General features: G+C 48.9%; 1 protein-coding gene and 1 pseudogene across 1 annotated transcript; one reads left to right on the top strand and one right to left on the bottom strand.

Annotated features, from left to right (window-relative positions):
- Window positions 1–5,023: 5,023 nt before the first annotated feature.
- Window positions 5,024–6,318, bottom strand: LOC112936126 (uncharacterized; annotated as a pseudogene).
- Window positions 6,319–7,446: 1,128 nt separating this feature from the next.
- Window positions 7,447–13,057, top strand: LOC107276314 (disease resistance protein Pik-2-like). Its single transcript, XM_015761000.3, has 2 exons — window positions 7,447–8,577; window positions 10,698–13,057. The coding sequence occupies exons 1-2, from the start codon at window positions 7,709–7,711 to the stop codon at window positions 12,814–12,816; spliced, it is 2,988 nt and encodes a 995-aa protein (XP_015616486.1). The 5' UTR covers window positions 7,447–7,708; the 3' UTR covers window positions 12,817–13,057.
- Window positions 13,058–19,432: the final 6,375 nt, after the last annotated feature.

Raw genomic sequence — 19,432 nt, 5'->3', positions numbered from 1 at the left:
ATAGCGGTTTGGACGGTGGTTTTAGCTGACGTGGCGCCTACGTGGCTAATTTGACTCGGTCTTCATCTGACGTGGCATATGAAGCAAAATCTAACAATTTTAAAAGTAAAATAAAATATATGGGCCCACATGTCAGTTAAATAATAAGATTAGGAAATAGTGAGACCCCACTTCCTCCACCTCATCCCCTCTCTTCTCTCCTCCCTCTCTTCTCTATCTCATCTCCTCTCCCCATTCTCCTCGTCGTCGCCTGCGCCGCCACCAACACCGCCGGAGACCGAGAGGGTGGTGGAGGTCGAGCTCACAAGTCTGTCATGCCTACCGGCCTCATGCTGTCGCCCGACTTACGGCGATGACATGCTGGGCAACGGGTGCTGGAGGAGCAGCGGAAGGGACCGACTGCGGCGGTGAAGACCGACGCCGACGAAGACGTTCGTGGCATGCCGGCGACGCACCACCACCAACACAATAAGTCGTTGCCGTCGGTGTTGCTGTCGCTCGACTTCCGGCGATCACATGCTGGGCAACGGGTGCTGGAGGAGCAGCGAAAGGGACCGACAGCGGCGGTGAAGACCGACGCCGACGAAGACGTTCGTGGCATGCCGGCGGCGCACCACCACCAACACAATAAGTCGTTGCCGTCGGTGTTGCAGCCTGCTGGACCGCGTTAATCTACTCGAGAGTCGAGACACACATCAGCCTCAACAGTGAGCGACATGGAGCAAAAAGTCAACCGCCGCCGGCATTCCATGTTCCTTTTGCTGACTTGCTCGTTGCCTCCCTGGACTCCCGGAGCAAAAAAACCGCCTGCGCCCACCAGCTCACAGTATCGCCGCCGTGACTGGATAGAGTGCACAGTCCCCGGCCATCATTCAGATCTAGAGTCATCGGTCGTCCATCCATCTCCCCAACCCCAGTGTTGGATGTTCTCCCTGGGTCAGGGTTGAGCATGACGAACACCCATCTTCCCACCCCCGCGTGACGATTGCTTCTCCCCAGCAGTGGCGAGCGGTGAAGGAAGGGCCACAGTCCTTCTCGTCCTCCCTCACGTTCTTTGACATAGCCCTGCCAGTTCCTCCAAATCCTCCCTCCCGTCGCCGTCCAACCACAAGCTCAATGTCGCACATTCACCTCTGTTAGACAGGAATGACTCAATGCGATAATGAATTGATCATGGAGCATTACATGTATAGGCCTCCACCTTCCATACTCACTCAATCGATTTATGGAAACAGGATCAGGAGGAGAAGGAAGGAGAGCCGGTAATGAAGGGAAAGAGATTACATTCCAACACCCCACCACAGTCGCAACGTCATGCTAGTGGACATTGAGACTGGAACGGAACTTCGAGAAAATCGGCGAAGGAAGTCCCATGGTGAAGATGTCGGCATACTGTGAGGAAGTGGGCACATGAAGGACCCGAATTGCGCCAACCGCCACCTTCTTGCAAACAAAATGGAGGTTGATCTTGATGTGCTTGGTCTGCTGGTGTTGCATCGGGTTGCTCGAGAGGTAGACCGCACTCACGTTGTCACAGTAGACCAAGGTGGCCTTGGGCGGAGGCGAGTGAAGCTCGTGGAGAAGCTGACGTAGCCATGCGACCTTGGCAACGGCGTTGGCGACGGCGCGGTACTTGGCGTCAACACTAGAGTGGGACACCGTGACTTGTCGCTTGGAAGACCAAGACACCAAGTTGTCGCCGAGGAAGACAGCGTAGCCTAACGTGGAGCGCCTTGTGTCAGGGCAACCGGCCCAGTCGGCGTCGGAGTAGACGACGGGTTCCGTTGCTGCAGACGGCTGGATGTGGAGGCCGAGGTCCAACATGCCACGGACGTACCGAAGAATCCGTGTGAGAGCAGCGAGGTGCGGTTCCCTTGGATCATGCATATGGAGGCAGACTTGCTGGACGGCGTAGGCGATGTCGGGGCGTGTGAAGGTGAGGTACTGAAGTGCCCTGGTGAGACTGCGGAAGTCCGTTGGGGCGGCGACCGGAGCATCATCTGTGGCGGAGTGCTTGGCGGAGGTGTCGATGGGGGTGGTGCAGGGCTTGCAGTTTGTCTTGCCAGCCCGATCCCGAATGTCGAGACAGTACTGGCGCTGGCTAAGCAGGAGGCTAGAGGACTGCTAGAGACCCGAACGCCGAGGAAGTAGTGCAAGTCGCCGAGGTCCTTCATGGAGAACTCGGACTGCAGAGCCGAGATGGACTAGCGGAGAAGCTCGGTGGAGGAGGTGGTTAAGATGATGTCGTTGACGTAGAGGAGCAGGTAGACGGTGTCAATGCCGCGGCAGAGGATGAAGAGCGAGGTGTCGGACTTGGCCTCCACGAAGCCGAGCGTCAGCAGGAAGGAGGCGAACCGACTGTACCACGCATGGGGTGCTTGCTTGAGGCCATAGAGGGACTTGTTGAGCTGGCACACCATGTCGGGGTGGGTGGTGTCGACAAAGCCAGGAGGCTGGATACAGTAGACCATGTCCTGTAGGGTGCCGTGCAGGAAGGCGTTCTACGTCGAGTTGATGAATAGGCCACCTCCTAGAGACTGCCAAACTGAGCACGGTGCGAACGGTGGTGGGCTTGATGATGGGGCTGAATGTCTCATCGAAGTCGACACCGGGGCGCTGCGTGAAACCACGAAGGACCCACCAAGCCTTGTAGCGGTCAAGGGAGCTATCGGCCTATAGCTTGTGCTTGAAAATGCACTTTCCTATCACCACGTTGATGTTGGGAGGACGAGGAACAAGCTCCGATGTGCGATTGACGAGGAGAGCGGAGAACTCCTCCGTGGCGGAGCGCCAGGGCGGATCGGCGAGGGCGGCCCTGTACGTCCTCGGGAGCGGGGAGAGCGTGTCGACATGGAGGTTGAGCCGGTCGGGGACCTTGTGAATGCCGTGCTTGCTGTGAGTGGACATGTGATGGTCGTTGACGACAGGGGAAGCGTCGAGCATGGATGGTGGCTTCGGGACGCCGGCCACACGAGCAGACCTTGGCCAAGTGGGAATGGAGACATGCGATGGAGGAAGCAGACTTGGGCATGGGGGTGCAAGAACCTCTGGCTCGGCTTGTGCTGCTTCGGTCAGCCCAGGAGACTTGGACGACCCAGCAGAGTAGTCTTGTCGTGGGCCAGTCGAAGGAGATGGCTCGGTGGAGCGTGGCCCATGTGTCAGCGGCCCATCGTGGAGCAACGCGCGTCGGCCTAGTGACAGGGCGGATGACCCAGGTGAGTGGGTGGCCTGCGGCACGGATGGCCCAGCCGACCGAGAGAGCGTCATCCTGTAGGCCGAGGGAGCTGGACTTGAGCTTGATGCAGCGGTGGCTGACCCAGGTGTATGGGCAGCCTGTGGTGGAGTTGGGGCGGCTGGCAAGGGAGCTGCAGGTCGTCGGTTGGCGCCGATAGGAGCCTGCACAGGGGTGGTAGAATCCTCCAAAAAATCAAGGTTAGTGGCACTTGTCGTTGTAGTCGCGAAGGGAAACGAACCCTCATCAAACACGATGTGCCTAGAGATGATGACTCTATTTGTGGCGGGATCAAAACACAGGTACCCTTTGTGGTGGAGTGGATAACCGAGGAAGACACACATGGTGGAGCGGGGTGCAAGTTTACAGGTGGTGGTGGCGGAGAGGTTGGGTAACACTTGCATCCGAAGACACGTAAATGTATGTAGGTGGGATGGACTCCATAAAGGGCAAAAAAGGGGTGCGGTGGTCAAGTGTTTTGGTTGGATGTCGGTTAATGAGGTGAGTGGCGGTGTGAAGGGCCTCAACCCAAAAGGTATTGGGAAGGCTAGCTTGGAAGAGTAGGGAGCGAACGATGTTGTTGAGGGAACGGATGATGCGCTCGGCTCTACCATTTTGGGGAGAGGTGTGGGGGCAAGACATGCGGAGGTGAACACCATTGGTGAGGAAAAAAGTGCGGGCGGCAGAGTTATCGAACTCTTGGCCATTGTCACATTGGACGTTGAGGATGGTGGTGGAACATTGAGTTTTAACATAGGCAAAAAAGTGGGGCAAAGTAGAGAAGGTGTTGGATTTAAAGCGAAGTGGGTAAATCCAAACATAGTGAGAACAATCATCAAGAATAACAAGATAATATTTGAAACCCGAAACTCTAATGACGGGGGATGTCCATAAATCACAATGTATCAACTCAAAATTGCTAGAAGCCCTAGTGACAGAAGTGGCAAAAGGAAGGCGAACATGTCGTCCAAGCTGGCAAGCATGGCAAACTCTAGGGGATCCACCTTTGGCCATGGGCACAACGGAGGAGAGCCGAGCAAGAGCTTCATGGCCGAGATGACCGAGACGACGGTGCTAAGTGTCGGTGGTGGTGGTGGCTAGAGCTGTGGCGGCTGTAGATGGAGACAAGGCTTGGTGGAGGGGGTAGAGCGGACCTGAGCTATTGAACCTGGCAATCATGGTCCTGGTGCGCAAGTCCTTCACTGAGAAACAAAAGGGATCAAACTCGACAGAACACCAATTATCAATAACGAACCGAGGAACGGAAATCAAGTTTTTGATAATAAGTGGAGAGCAAAGAGTAACTCGAAGTATAAAGGAGCGCTTCGGGTGATGTATGTCAGTTTGCCCTATGGACGACACAGGAATAGTGGAGCCATTACTGACAACGATGTGGGAGGGGGATGTAGAGTTTGGGGGTTGTGTGAAGGAGAGGGTACCAGAGTCGGATGTCATGTGTGCCGTTGCACTGGTGTCCATGTACCATTCGTTCGTGGCGGGCTGCTGAAGTGTCGTGGTGTTGAAAGAGCCCGCGAGAGACGCTTGATCCCATTGATAGGGAGCACCGGCGAACCAACCCATAGGCTGTTGAAAGCCCATGGGGGTGGGTGGCTGGGAGACCACCTATTGGGCTGGTTGGCCCTGCGCCCCATGCATCTAGGTGGCCTGCCACTGTTGGGCCGGGTGGGCGCCGACTGGGCCGGCAAGCGCAGCCCCAGCGAAGGGAGGCCCGGCCGGCCTTGGGCCGAGCACGCCACATGTGGATTGTGCCGGCCAACGGGTTGTGTGGCGTCAGCCACTGTTGGGCGCCGCCAGCGCCCGACTTAGCGCTGTTGCCTCCATTGTTGGCGGCTGGAGTGCCGCCGCCGCCTCCTCCTCCGTTTCCACCACTGCCGCCGCCGCCGCGACGACAACGATTCTTGGAGTTGTTGCCGCCGCCTTTGTTGCCTTGATTCCCTGCACCAAAACCGGTGGTGTGCGCTGGATTAGAGGTCTTGCCACTGTTGTTGGAGGTGCCGGCGAGGAAGACGGCCGAAGTGGTGGTGGAGTGCGGTGACTTGGAGATCTCCTCCAGGCGAAGAAGGGAGCAAAGCTCGGCGAACATCGGGAACGGGCGTTGCATGAGGATCGGCGACTGAAGATGGTTGAACTTGTCGGAGAGGCTGTTGAGGGTGTTGAAGACGAGGGTACGGTCACGAACAGGTTTGCCGAGGTCGCCACAGTCATCAGTGAGGGCCTTCATCTTGCGGCAGTACTCGGAGACGGGGAGGTCGCCTTGTTGCAATGTGGAACTCGGTTGTCAGGTTGAGGGCGTGTTGCTCTTGATTCCCGAGGAAATGGTGCTCGAGGCCTAGCCAAACGACACGGGCAGTGGTGTTGGTGGTGAGGACGTCTTGCAGGAGGTCGAAGGAGATGGTGCCGAACAACCACGTGAGGATGACGCAGTCCATTTGGACCCAATCGGCACGGTCGAAGTGGAAGGAGTCGGAGAGAACATGGTCCGTTAGCGCGTACTTGCCGAGAACCGCCAAGAACAGTCCACACCACCGGGTGTGGTTGGCGGTGGCGACGTCGAGCACGACGGAGACGAGGGCCTTGATGTTGAGGATGCCGACGGCTTGGGCATAGAGGGCTGCTAGGGCTGCATGCGTGGCCGGCCGCCGGATGTGACCAACGGGCGGCGCCGCGGCGCCGTGGGTGAGCCGTGCCTAGGCAAACAGGGTGGCAAGGGCCGGCGGTGTGGAGTCCGCGGGCGGCGGTGCGTGGATCGTCGCAGTGGGTAGGGACGACGCGTGGAGTGTCGCCGCGGGCATGGCAATGGCCGTCGCGCCGAGAGCGCCAGAGGTCGCAGCAACCGTGGCAACCGGTGACAAGACGAGGGCACTGAGGGCGACGGAGAGGGCCTCACGTGTGGCGTCAGAGGCGCGGGTCGCCGCAGACTCGGCAACGGTGTTTGCCGTAGTGGGGTCGATCTCCAGACCGACGGGAACAGCGAAGGCCGCACGAACAGCGTCTGCGACGGCACCGGCAGTAGAATCGATCGCGGTCGATTTCGGAGAGGGAGGGGTGGTGGAAGAGGACGACATGATGTCGCCGGGAACGCACGGCCGGTGAGGGTGCACCGGCGGAAGTGGACGCACGGCGGCGGAGCGACGCCGGCGGGTTATGCAGAAGCGAAGGATCGATGAGTGATTGATTCCATGTTAGACAGGAATGACTCATCGCGATAATGAATTGATCACGGAGCATTACATGTATAGGCATCCACTTTCCATACTCACTCAACCGATTTATGGAAACAGGATCGGGAGGAGAAGGAAGGGGAGTTGGTAATGAAGGGAAAGAGATTACATTCCAACAGCCTCGTCGTTGCTGGCCTTAGGTCGGCCCGACCGCCACACTGCTCCTCTCTTGTCGGCCGCCGTGCGCCCCTCCTCTCCCACCGGCCGTCGCGCGCCGCTTCCTCCCCGTCGTGCCTGAAGAGTGGAGGGGAGAGAGGAGGAAGAAGAGGGTGAGAATGACATGCCCCACCATTTTATATTATTTTTTTATATAACTGATTTGTGGTGTCATAGTTTTTATTATTTTTGAAATCAAATTTCCACGTAAGCACCATGTTAATGCCACCTCAGATGAAGACTGAGTCAAATTATCCACGTAGACGTCACGTCAGCTGAAACCGCTATCCAAACCGTCTTGAAACTTATTTTGCATCGGTTTTGATAGTTGAGACCTGAGGGGCTGGTTTTCGGGTTGAAGGACGAAAATTGGATTTGCTGACAAGTTAAGGGACCTCAGATAAACTTATTCCATATTTAAATCCTAACGATAATAAAGGGAATGGGCAGCAGACACGCCATAATGTACTAGTATGGCGGCATTAGACGATATTCCTAAAAACTATAAAAGATAAAGCCATAGCGAGTGGGGAATCAAGGGGAGGAAAGAAGTAAGAGGTGGTGGTTGCTGTGACTTTTAAAAACTGTAAAATTATAAACCTGATGACAATAAGGCTTGATTTTTTAAAAAATCCTAACACAACATGATGGTTGTTTAACAAATTTTAAAGAAAATCATGTATTAAAATAATTAGATAATTGCATAGGCCTCATTATGGCATCATGATTGCCCCACTCGGTCAATCCCACTCCCAGCGGCTGGACCACCCATGACCAATATTTTAAATAACGGGTTAAGACATTTAGCGGTTAACTTCTCAAAAGGCTATAGCGGCAGCTATATATAATAGGCTAAATAGAGCTATAGCAGCTAAATTGTACATGAGAATAAATAACTAGAGTCTTTCTCAAATAGCTATAGAGGAAGATTTAAAACCCTGCCCATGACCCATCCCTGCCCCTGGGGTTCCAAATTTCCAATTCTCCATCGTTCGAATCAAAAAGAAAAAAAAAAAGTTATCCACCGTTTCTTACTTTCTCAGGTTCCTATACCTATTCACTGAAACGGGAGCTGATTATGGATCTGGTCGTCGGCGCCTCGAGCGGCGCCGTGAAGTCCCTCGTCAACAAGCTGGGCAGCCTCCTCGCGCAGGAGTACACCCTCATCTCCGGCGTCCACGACGACATCCAGTACATCAACGACGAGCTCGCCAGCATGCAGGCCTTCCTCAATAGGCTCAAGCGGGACATCAACCACGACGAGCAGCGGCAGGACTGGATGAAGCAGGTGCGCGAGGTCGCCTACGACATCGAGGACTGTGTCGACGACGTCAGCCACCGCCTCGGCCGCGAGCCCCGTGGGGCCGGCAAGCTAGTCACCCTCCGGAGGGCTTGGTACCTGCTCACCACGCTGTACCAGCGCCGCTGCATCGCCGCCGACATCGGCAACCTCAAGGTCAGGGCGCAGCATGTCAGCGAGCGGCGCACGAGGTACGGGGTGGAGAACCTCCTAGCAAACGCAAATGGTGGAGGCAACAACAACTCCGGCGATCCCAGAGACCATCCAGTTTCTCTCCCCCGGCTGATTGGCACCGTTGAACCTGTAGGCATGGAGGACGCCATGAACGACCTTCAAAGATGGTTCATGGTCTCGAAGCACAACAGCCAGCAGCAGAGCCAAATCAGTTACCTTGCCATTGTCGGATCCGGTGGGCTTGGCAAAACCACACTCGCAATGTCATTTTACCGCAAGTTTGGAGATGAGTTTAATTCCAGAGCGTTCATGCTCGCGTCGCAGAAGTTTCGTCTCCCAACAGTTCTAAGAAGCCTTGTTAGCCAGTTCCATGAGAAGCAGGTCGGCGCTTCTCAGGATGCTCTCCAAGGAATTGAGGAATGGGGAGTTGAAGAGCTCAAGAAGAAGCTAGCTGATCAACTAGAAGGCAAGAGGTATAGATTTTGGCTTTGTTACTATATACTCCCTCCGTCTCTAAATATTTAACACCGTTGATTTTTTTAAAATATATTTGAGTTCGTCTTATTCGACAAATTTAAGTAATTATTAATTCTTTTTCTATTATTTGATTCATTGTTAAAAATACTTTTATATATACATATAGTTATACATATTTCACAAAAGTTTTTAATAAGAACTTACAGTCAAACATATGCTAAAAAGTCAACGGTGTCAAATATTTAGGGATGGAGGGAGTAATACAGAGTATTTATTTCATTCCTTCATAGTTTTCCTTGACTTTTCTGGTTTAGCACTTGAACTTATCTTTGGATAAGTCTCACACAAGTTTTTAGTAATTAAATAGCAATACCGAATTTGAATTATGATAGTTACTGATCTGGATAAATTGTACTTTCACCGTTCACAGGTAACAGTCGTTTTGGATACAAATAGTCTACAAAACACAACTTTTCAACAACATTTTTATTGTATATCTTAACTAATTAAAAGATTCGTATTTTTCCGTTCGTTACCTCAAACGTACGCAAATTTTTCGTCCGTCGCAACCCCCCAAATCCCAATCAGAATTCAATCCACCCCCCCCCCTAAAAAAAAAATCCCAATCAAAATTCAGTCATACAAATAAAATTGGAGAAAGCATATACCCAAATATATCCAAAAATTAGATCGAATGAGGTCGCCGCCGCTGTCGCCGTCGCAGGGACTCCAGGCCGCCGTCGGCTTCCTTCCTGGGGAGAGCGCCGCCGCCTGCCACCGCCCGCCACGGTCGAGCCCTCCCGTGGGCCGTGGCCCCATGGAGAGGGAGAGGAGGCGAGGGGTGGAGAGGCGCCGCAGCCCGTCACTGCTCGCCGGCTGCTGCTAAGTGCTGCCGCAGCCGCTCGGGGAGGGGGGAGGAGGGCGCCGCTGTCGCTTTCAGAGACAGGGGATCGAGGGCGCCACAGCAGCCGCTCGTGTGTGTGTGTTGGGGTGGGGGGGGGAGGGGATTAGAGGCGCGGAGAGGGGGAAAATGAATTTTTAGGGTTAGGGATTGCTGCAGAGTATATATATAGTTTGGGATCAATTTGGACCGTCCATTCGATCGGACGGCCCCGGCTTCTCCTTCATTGGGCCGCCACACTATTGGGCCTCCAGTCTATTCTGCCTACTGGGCTTGATGGCTCGTTGGTTCTATAGGCCTATTAGCCCATTAGGCCATAAAAGGGCCCATTATAATTGCTTATGACTACTTATTATTTTAATTCTAACTAAATTGTTTTCCTCATGATATGGATTTATTTTCTGACTAAAAATATAATTATTTATTTGTCGTGATACAAAATTTAAATTTAGACTAAAATTAAATAATATCAATTATTTTTTAATTCTATATGGTCTCTATTCTTCTTCAAATATTCCTATTTTTTTATTGTTTCTAATTGTATTTCTATATATGAACTCTAAACTCTTCTTTCAATATTTTGTATATTGAATTTTAATTCTTTTTCTAAATTGTATTCCTATATGCACCCTAGCCTCTTTTGGAGAATATTCTAGAGTCCTCATCCAATATTATTTATTTTCTAATTTATAATTTATACTTTATATTAAGTTGTTTTATGTACATATTCGATTGGGCAATGCGATTTAAAAAAAAACAAAATGAAAGAGTCCTGGTCTACAATGAGTTCTCCTTATTTTTTAACATGTGAATTTCTAGATCATAAGAGCTCATTTTTTTATTATTTTACTAAGTTAATAACGTTAGTGTTTCCCGTTGCAACGCACGGGCATCTTTTTTCTAGTATTTATAAAGTCCAATAACTTTATGCAGAATATAATAGGGAAAAAATATTGATACCCAAGTTGAAAATGTTTGGCAATATGTTTTGTGCCTGGGATGAGTACTACTCCCTTCGTTCTTTTAAGTTCAAATATTAAAGGAAGATATTCCCCATAAAAATATTAAACTAAGAAGGTAGTATAAAATATTATTTAGAGAGGAACTTTACGGTACCTTCTCAAGTACCGTAAAATCACACTCTATTTACAATTACAACTACCTTAAAAGCACACTCTATTTACAACTACTTACTTCTAAACAATTCTTGAACAGGTACCATATCTTGATTGATGACATATGGTCTGTATCAGCATGGGAAAGTATTAGGGATTCATTACCTAAGAATGATAAGGGTAGTTGCGTAATTGTGACTACCAGGTTTAACTCTGTAGCTGAAGCCTGCCGCCGTCAAAATGGTCATGTGCACAAGCTCAAACAGCTAGATCCAGAGAACTCCAACAAATTGTTTCTTCAAATAATATCTGCTAACGGTCTGTGTCCCACTCGAACCATTAATGATGAGATTGTCGTGAAGATGTGTGGTTGTCTGCCTTTGGCCATAGTAGTAGTATCAGGGCTCATTGCTAGTGAACTGAAATCAAAGATTGGAAAGACGTTGGATCAGAAATTGATTGAAGTGGAGAAGGCTTTAAGTGCAGAGTTGGGAAACAATCTCACCACTGAAGTAGTGCGGATAATTAACCACTGCTACAAAAATCTGCCACCTGACCTTAAGACATGTTTGCTCTACTTGAGTACGTTTCCGAAGGGCCGCAATATTAGCAGGAAATGTTTGATAAGAAGATGGATTGCTGAAGGGTTCGTTACTGACAAACATGGGCAGACGGCAGAAGAAGTTGCAGAAGACAACTTCAATGAACTCATTGGCAGGAACTTGATTCGGCCTATCAACAACAGCAGCAATGGGAAGGTGAAGAGCTGTCAAATTCATGACATGGTCCTTGAGTACATTGTCTCCAAATCTGGTGAGGAGAATTTCATCACTGTTATTGGTAGCCACTGGCAGACACCATTTCCAAGCTACAAGGTTCGACGGTTGTCTGTCCATAAAAGTGATCGGCAAGAAACTGAGTTAGTAGAGAGGATGAAGTTGTCGCATGTACGATCCTTGACTGTGTTGGAGAGTTTCAAAGCTCTTCATTCTAATATGCTCAAATTCCAGATACTGCAGGTGTTGGATCTTGAAGGATGCAAGGACTTGTCATCAAACCAGCTCAAAAAAATATGTAATATGCATCAGATGAAGTACCTAAGCTTGCGTGGGACGGACATCCACAAGATACCGAAGAAAATAGGCAAGCTGGAGTATTTGGAGGTACTTGACATAAGGGATACGAATGTGACAAACTTGCCTCCATCAGTGGAGAGGCTTCAACGAATGGCCCATCTATTGGCTGGCAATAAAACCAAGCGGAGAGCATTGAGATTAACTGAAGGAATCACAAAGATGACAACTATACAGACACTGTCTGGGATTGAGATCTCTGGAAGTTTAGCCACGTTTGCGGGGATCATCAGAAATGCTGTAAGGTATGCCGAAGATGGAGATATCACGGGCTTGCAAGGTACCAGTAAGGAAGGCAGCAAGGTGGATATGCCAAAACAATTGCGTCCGCTAGCAGCCTTGGAGAAGCTCACCAACCTTAACAAACTTGCCATTTACAGGATTGTTAAGTTCAGTGTGAAAGATGATGAATTGCTGCTCTCTGCTATTGAACATTTGAGCAGTTGTTCTCTCAAGTTTCTTGTAGTTGATGACAATTTCACGGGCTTCCTTTACAGGTCACTGAGTTCTTCACAAGCACCACCAGAACACCTTTACACCCTTGAGCTTTCTGGCAGCTTGTTTAAAGTGCCAGAATGGATTGACCGCTTGCATAACCTTGAGAAGCTTACTCTGTCCTTGACTTCACTTACGACACATACTTTGGTGACTCTTAGTAGGCTTCCTGAGCTTTTCTCTCTCATTTTTTCACTTGATGCAGCAAAGGATATTTCAAATATCCTCAAAACTGTGCATAAGAATACATTGGAGTCAGGAGGTAAAATCTTTGTGCCGGATGGGGGGTTTACAAAGCTGAGGTTGCTGCGTTTTACGGCACCAGTGCTACCACCTCTGAGCTTCCTAGAAGGGGCAATGCCAGAGCTTCAGAGGCTTGAGCTGAGGTTCAGAATCATTGAGTGTGTATACGGCCTAGAAAACCTTTCAAGTCTCCAACAGGTATTTCTGACCTTTAGCAGCCAGGCACCTGAAGATGCGAAAGAGAAGATCTCCCAGATCAAAGGACTGGCAAGCAAGATTCGAAAGGCTGATTCCTCCAACATTAGTGTGGTGATAGATGAGTACAACGAATTATATAACGAACAATAGATTACCTAGTCATAGGCATTGGGTAGAGAGGCCAAGGCCCACGAGGCCACGAGCCCAAGTCCTAGCGGATGAACAGTACCTCGAGTACTGTAGCAGTTGGTTAGGAGATAGGACAAGATTAGATAGAGTTAGTTTGAGTCAGTTTCTTAAGGGTCAAGTCATATCATCTCTATATAAGGGATGGTTTGTATTCATCTCAAGTTAAGCAATGAATATCAATTAGTCTTTTTTCTCCCGATAATGCTCTTCTCCCTAGCCTAAATCTACATCTCTTCTCTAGGAGCCAACGTCACCCGGCTATCCTCCCGGTGGTGTTTATCCCGTCAAGGCCTCGGGTCGTGACAACTTGGTATCAGAGCCACTCACCATGGCTTCTGATGTCGAGAGAGTTCTCCATGTCACGGTGAGCAATCTGCTCTACCCAGTGACAAAGGATCTACTCCATCAAGTGTTCTGTTGTTAACGACTAAATTTGGTAATTCAAGTATCGGAGATGAAGATAAAATCGAAGCGGAATCTAAGAGATCGATTGTTTCGGAAACAGAGCAAGAGTCGGCTGAAGTTCGAATCGGCTGCGACCTAGATCGGTAGAGTTCGAGTCGGCCAAGGTTGTCGATTGAGCCGATTCCGACAATATGACTGGGTATACGTCATCGGATCGGGTTAATGTGCTTCATATGGATTGCCACGCATGGATTGAGTCCTGGGAAGACAATTGTATCTATTAATTAGAATATTTTTTGTAATTTCCTTATACTTTGAGTCGGTAAAAGTCCGCCTTAGGGACTTGTTTGTATCCTAAGTTGTAATAGAGTTAGGAGTCGTGTCCGACAAGGACATATTGTGTACTTTAGGTATTAAAGTAGCCCAAACCCATGTAATCAATTAACGCACAGTTCAATAACAATCTCAACGCATTGCCACCCTTTTACTTTCGTTTGTTTTCGACGAGTTCTTGCTTTCGAGTTGGGCTGCATCGGGTTCGATCTCCGACAAGAGGTAAAGCTTGTTATGGCGGCTTGCGTTCTCAGGATTAGTGCTTCCATCTTTATGACACTCTAATCTTGTTTATGTAAGTTGCCGAGTTATCATATGTGCTATATAATCTAGATCAATATTGCTATGTAACCCTAGATCGGCTAGCATCTACTACCAGGTAACAGCCGATAGAGTTAGATATCAACGTTGACTTAGATTATATAGTGCATCTACCATCTCAAAATACTTTCATCAACTTGTTTAGATCTTATGCTTCTATTTATGCTTAATGCTGCATCGGTTGGGTCCGACCTATTAAGTAATACTTAGAATCATAATATCTAGTTTGTTTTTGTTATTAGAGATAGCATCGGGGTTTCAGCCGATCTTACCTAATTTGGTTATTTTGTTTACTTTATGTTTACTTGATATACTAAATCTGCCCTTTATATTAAGATCTCACTGTAATTAAATATATTAAGCTTGTTATTAATCTGTTAAACTACATTAACACTTGATTAATTCCTGTTTAATATATTTGATCTATATTGATATCCTAGTATAAAGTAGTGTCGGAGTATTAGCCGATACATGTTAAATCTACAACATCGGCTATGCTATAAACATATATAATCTTTACATTGAAGTACTTTTAGACATAAGTGATTTATACTGTCTCGGCAAGCTGGTCTGATCTATCCTAATCACTTGGTTTAAACATATTTCAATCTATAGATTATATACTGTTAATATCTACAGCCGATCGACTAGATTTAACTTTCTTTTTGCTTTATATATCATTGCCGATCTAATTCACGTTACATCGGCTAACTTACAAACGATATGTCATCAGCATGTGGCCGATCGGCTACCGTTTATGGATTTAACTATGTTTTTTTGTTTGTTTCTTGTTGGTTGCAGGATCAAACCAACTGGCACGCCCTTAAACCCAAAAGCAAGATTTAGGTCCTGCACTAGAGTTAAGCAAATCTCTCAGGCCAGTGTATGTTTTTCGCATCAACATTTATGCTTATGGAGCAGAGAAGATCAACATGCAGCAGATGAGAACAGATGTGGAGGCTTCAATTAAATTCCAATCTCATGCGGATGCAGAGTATGCACAAAAAGCCTTCCATGGCCGCAACATCTACGATGGCTGTTGTATCTCCAGTACGAACAGACCTCCACAACCAGGATCAAGGAGTTAAAAGCATCGAGGAGTTGAGGGTCGTTCTCAAGGAATTGGCGACCTTAATTCAGGAGAAACTGGTGAAGAAAGAGGAATGGCATAGCAAGCAGGAGGCCATAGAGCAGGACATGGCAGTGGGCATGGTGATGCCGTCACCGATCTCTACACCTCCAACTCAGCCGGCGGGTTTGGAGGCATGCAGACAGCGTTGTCTGTCCTCTCCACTGCAACCACATCCACAAGTCTTGAAGTGGTGCAAGCGGATCAAGGTCACCCATGGGTGACCACCTAAGAAGGGGTTGCTCCCCAACCAGCCATGGGTGGTGATTCCCTCCACGGTGTCGTTCAAGTCGACGTGGTCCGTGGCCATTAGATTGCAGCAACAGCCAGGGAGCGAGGGACAGGGTACGCTTCCAGAGGATCCTCCACTGGTCCTGGCAATGGCGCCGTTGTTGGCGAGGGGGAGTGATGCTGACGAGCAGGGCTGCATCTTGGGGGTCACAACCTCCGGGACAAATAGTTGCAGCAATTATATTAAGTTTTATTTAGGGAGTCGTGTACGTCTAGAAGTCTGCTATATGTTGCAGCTCGAGGACAAGCTGCTCAAAAGGAGGTTGTAGTGTCATAGGCATTGGGCAGAAGGCCGAGGCCCACAAGCCCAAGTCCAAGTGGATGAACAGTACCTCGAGTACTGTAGCAGTTGGTAGGAGATACGATAAGATTAGATATAGTTAGTCTGAGTTAGTTTCTTAAGGGTCAAATCATATCATCTCTATATAAGGGATGGTTTGTATTCATCTCAAGTTAAGCAATGAATATCAATTAGTGTAATCTCTCCCTCCTAATAATGCTCTTCTCCCTACTCTAAATCTACATCTCTTCTCTAGGAGCCAACGCCGTCCGGCTATCTTTTCGGTGGTGTTTCTCCCGTCATGGCCTCGGGTCGTGACATAATCTCCATAGTTGGAGGGAACCAGTGTGTCATCGATGTGTTGTACCTACTCCATCTGTAGTCTTTTTGGTTTTATGATTTTCTGAACTATTTACAAATTCTTGTATTGTTCTTTTGTTGAGCTGTGGCATATTTGTTTCGTCTGCTGTGCTCCCAAAACTCTGCTAGTGTAAAAAAAATGTCATCTGTTTTCCTAAGAAAACTAATAAATATAAAGGTGTTTCACCAATTCTAATAATATTTGCCTACTTAATGATGCTATTTATTTGCCTAGCAAATTTTAACTTGAAACAAATATCTGTTTTCAGTCTCTAATTGGGTTCAATGATCCCTGACAATTAATTATTGCCTGTAGAAGGATTCACTAATCCAAGTAGCTGCCAAAATATTTTTAACCAAATTTCAGTTTTAGTAATTCTAGAATTCTAGTTAGTTCCTGTCAAGAAATGAATTCTAGTTAACCGTTTTTATTCTAGTCAACAATGTTTGTAACGTGTATTTGTTTCTACATCCAAATATTCCGTAAGAAAATATTGTATTTACAAATACCTTCCTGGAATCAACTTGTATAGTGTCTCGATTTAATTTTCAATGCTAGGAGTTCTGCAGTTTTTTCTATGTTGCTCATTCTGTTGACGAGTGATACCCGTAGACCGGATGATTAGGGTATTGGGGTTCGCTGGTATGAGGATCTACGTAGTATGATATCAAGCAAACACAAAGACAAGGATTATATTGGTTCAGGCCCCTTATCAAGTAATAGCCCTTGTCCAATTTATATGAGATTATATGGAAGAAACCACATATTACAATAGGAATAGATGAACTCGACGATACCGATGAAATTGTAGTCAATGGATTCGACGAGATCTCCCGGTGACTTAGCTCTGCGTGCTCCGGCTTCGTAAACTATGGCAGGTGTGTTGGTGGTGAGATTCAATGCCTTGAATCCCTCTCAGGGGTCCCTTTTATACCGTGGATCATCTTGATCTCCAAGTAGGACTCGGAGACATCGGATCTCGTACGATATAGTAAGACCCTATCCTTTCCGAGTAGGACTTCGTCCGTCGCTTGTCCCGTAGAGACATTTTCCATAACATCTGGCGAATTTCCTTAACGCATACGGAGATAGCTCGTATTTGTGATGGTATGTTGTATCCGTATATTCCATAAGTCCAAGGAAAGAGGGTATGCCTTATCCATAACCATGACAGTAGCCCCCGACTTCAGCTTAAATGAACTCACGTTGTCATGCGCAACTTCGCTCGTCAGCACGTTGTCGTACTCGCTTGGTCGATCCCGGTATAAAACCGTAGAGACACGGAGCCAGCAACAATGCTGAAGGAAGTTCAACGGTCGTGAGTGAATTTAAATTGAAGTCTAAACTACAGCCCATAACGAGCTTTAGAAATTTTCGGCAGCAATCTCTCTCCTTTCCTTAGGATACGAACCGTGTTGTTGTGCGCCTATTTAAAGGAATTTTGGGATCCATTTCAAATCTGTTTGCGAGAAAATTCTTCCATCTTCCCGGCGCTCTTGACCCCTCCGTCCCCAAAAAACCCTAGCCTTTTTTCCCTGTTCACTTCCCGGCGATCTTCTGGCGGCCATGGATCTGGAAAAATCATCTTTTGACACCGCCGCCATGAAGAAACTGCAAGAAGGGGGCTCTACCCGGCCGCGGGACCATGGAGCGGGACAAAGGAGGTACTGAACCCCATCCCATCTTAGGTCGTATGGTAGTGGTAGAGGATTTCGTTTATTGTGGTTGTCTACCTCCACCTTCCGAATTCCTCCTGCTGATCTTGAACTTCTACGGTCTTTCTTTGCTTCATCTCAACCCCAATTCGATTATTTTCCTGAGCATTTTCGCTCATCTCTGTTGTGGTAGTGCCTTTTCTCGATCTCTTCTGCTACTACTACGAGCTTCATTGGATGGAATCCAGCAGGATCTCTGGATGCTACGGATTTCGCCTTCAGGATGGCATGAAGGCGAAATACATTCCCTTCCAATACCCCTTATCTCGTAGCAAGTGAAGATCGAGGTGGTTTTAACTTCAGATCGAAAACTCAGAGCCTGTCCTTGTCGTTCCCGAGAACCAACCTGAGTGATCTCAAGAGTGGACCTCGAAACCTCCCTTGACTTCTTCTCTCCAAGCATTCGTGGACATCATAGATGATCTGCGAGTACAAGGACTGACCAGCTATGAGGTTGCTGTCGACTTCATAGGTCGTCGAATCCAGCCGCTGCAAGCCCGTGTTCACCCTGCTTATGACTACTCTGGGCCGGACGATGTGACCCGGATCTCGCAGCGGGGTACTTGTTCTCGCGTTGTTACCTTATTCTGCGTCTACAGTTTTTTCAGATCTAACCAAGGTTAGTTCCTTATCGTAGGTCTTGACAGCGCCACCGTAGCCCAGAGGGTGTGCCAAGTGATGATTAGCCTGCCTTCGAAGGCGGCCGAGATCCTGGCCCCGCTCTGTGAGCAAGGTGGCACAGAACGAGCTACCGCCATCAACGTAAGCATAGTTGACATCCGTTTCCTCTTTCTTCCGAGAAAACGATATGACCTCATCTTTGCAGGCTCTACCTCTAACGGACACCATTGGCCCACTCGTGGATCACCAAGCTTCCGCCTTACTTAAGGAGAAAGTCTCCAAGGAGGCTTCCGACGTCGCTGCTGCTGGGGGCAGCAGGACGTCGAAACAGAAGAGGTGGGCGACCACAGTCACCGGCACTGGGTCTCGTCGCAAGGTGAGCGGTTCCGAGGTGAGTCGTCTTCGGTGTATTGTTGTCGTGAAAAGGAGCGAGCAGATTCTTATTTTACCATCTCACTTAGGACGCGGGCAACCTCCCTCCAACCCCGAGAAGAAGACTGGTAAAGCTGGCGGCGAACAAGTGAGCAAAAAAATGGAACCTTTTTCTCCTTCACGAATTCCCTTCTAATATTGTCTTCTGACGGACACGATGTGATGTCTTCAGGGCCTCCTCGACGTCATTGGCCCACAGCAGGGGTGAAGTCGCAACCAGCACGACTACCGCAGCGGCTGTGCTTACTGCCACTGCTGTAATCGGGGATGCCCCTGTCGCGGCCGAGCCTGCTCCTGACGTCGTCATAGCCTTACTTGCTCCTCTTCCGCCAGCTGCTATCGAGCCACTGACTTTGACGCAGATGATGGCCGAGATGAAGCGCCTCCTCGACGTTGGTGCTCGGGGGTGGCTCGGGTGATCGAGCAGGCGAACGCCCGCGTGACCTCAGCAGATGGACGTGTGGCCCAGCTTGAGCAGGAACTGGAGGTGGCTCGCGAGGACCTTCAAAAGATGAAGGAACTCGTGGCCGGGAACGAGTCGTAGCGGCAAGGCCTCGAAAGGCGGATGTCTGAGTTAGAGGACCACCTCGCTTCCATCCGTGCTTCGCTCTGTCAGAGCTTCACAAGCCTTCACCAGAAGGCGGGGGCGTGCGGAGTTGAGGCCAAGATCCTGGAGCACCCTGACGAGA

This window comes from Oryza sativa, chromosome 11 (assembly GCF_034140825.1).
Source record: "Oryza sativa Japonica Group chromosome 11, ASM3414082v1".
In the NCBI taxonomy this organism is placed as follows: Eukaryota; Viridiplantae; Streptophyta; class Magnoliopsida; order Poales; family Poaceae; genus Oryza; species Oryza sativa.
Note: the sequence above shows the minus strand (reverse complement) of the source record. Positions and strands in the feature narration are given on the sequence as shown.

Excerpts from the sequence above, each read along its gene's own strand:
- LOC107276314 (XM_015761000.3), top strand. The coding sequence starts at position 7,709 with ATGGATCTGGTCGTCGGCGCCTCGAGCGGCGCCGTGAAGTCCCTCGTC. Across the intron at positions 8,578-10,697 it reads GATCAACTAGAAGGCAAGAG|GTACCATATCTTGATTGATG; the intron begins GTATAGATTTTG and ends ATTCTTGAACAG.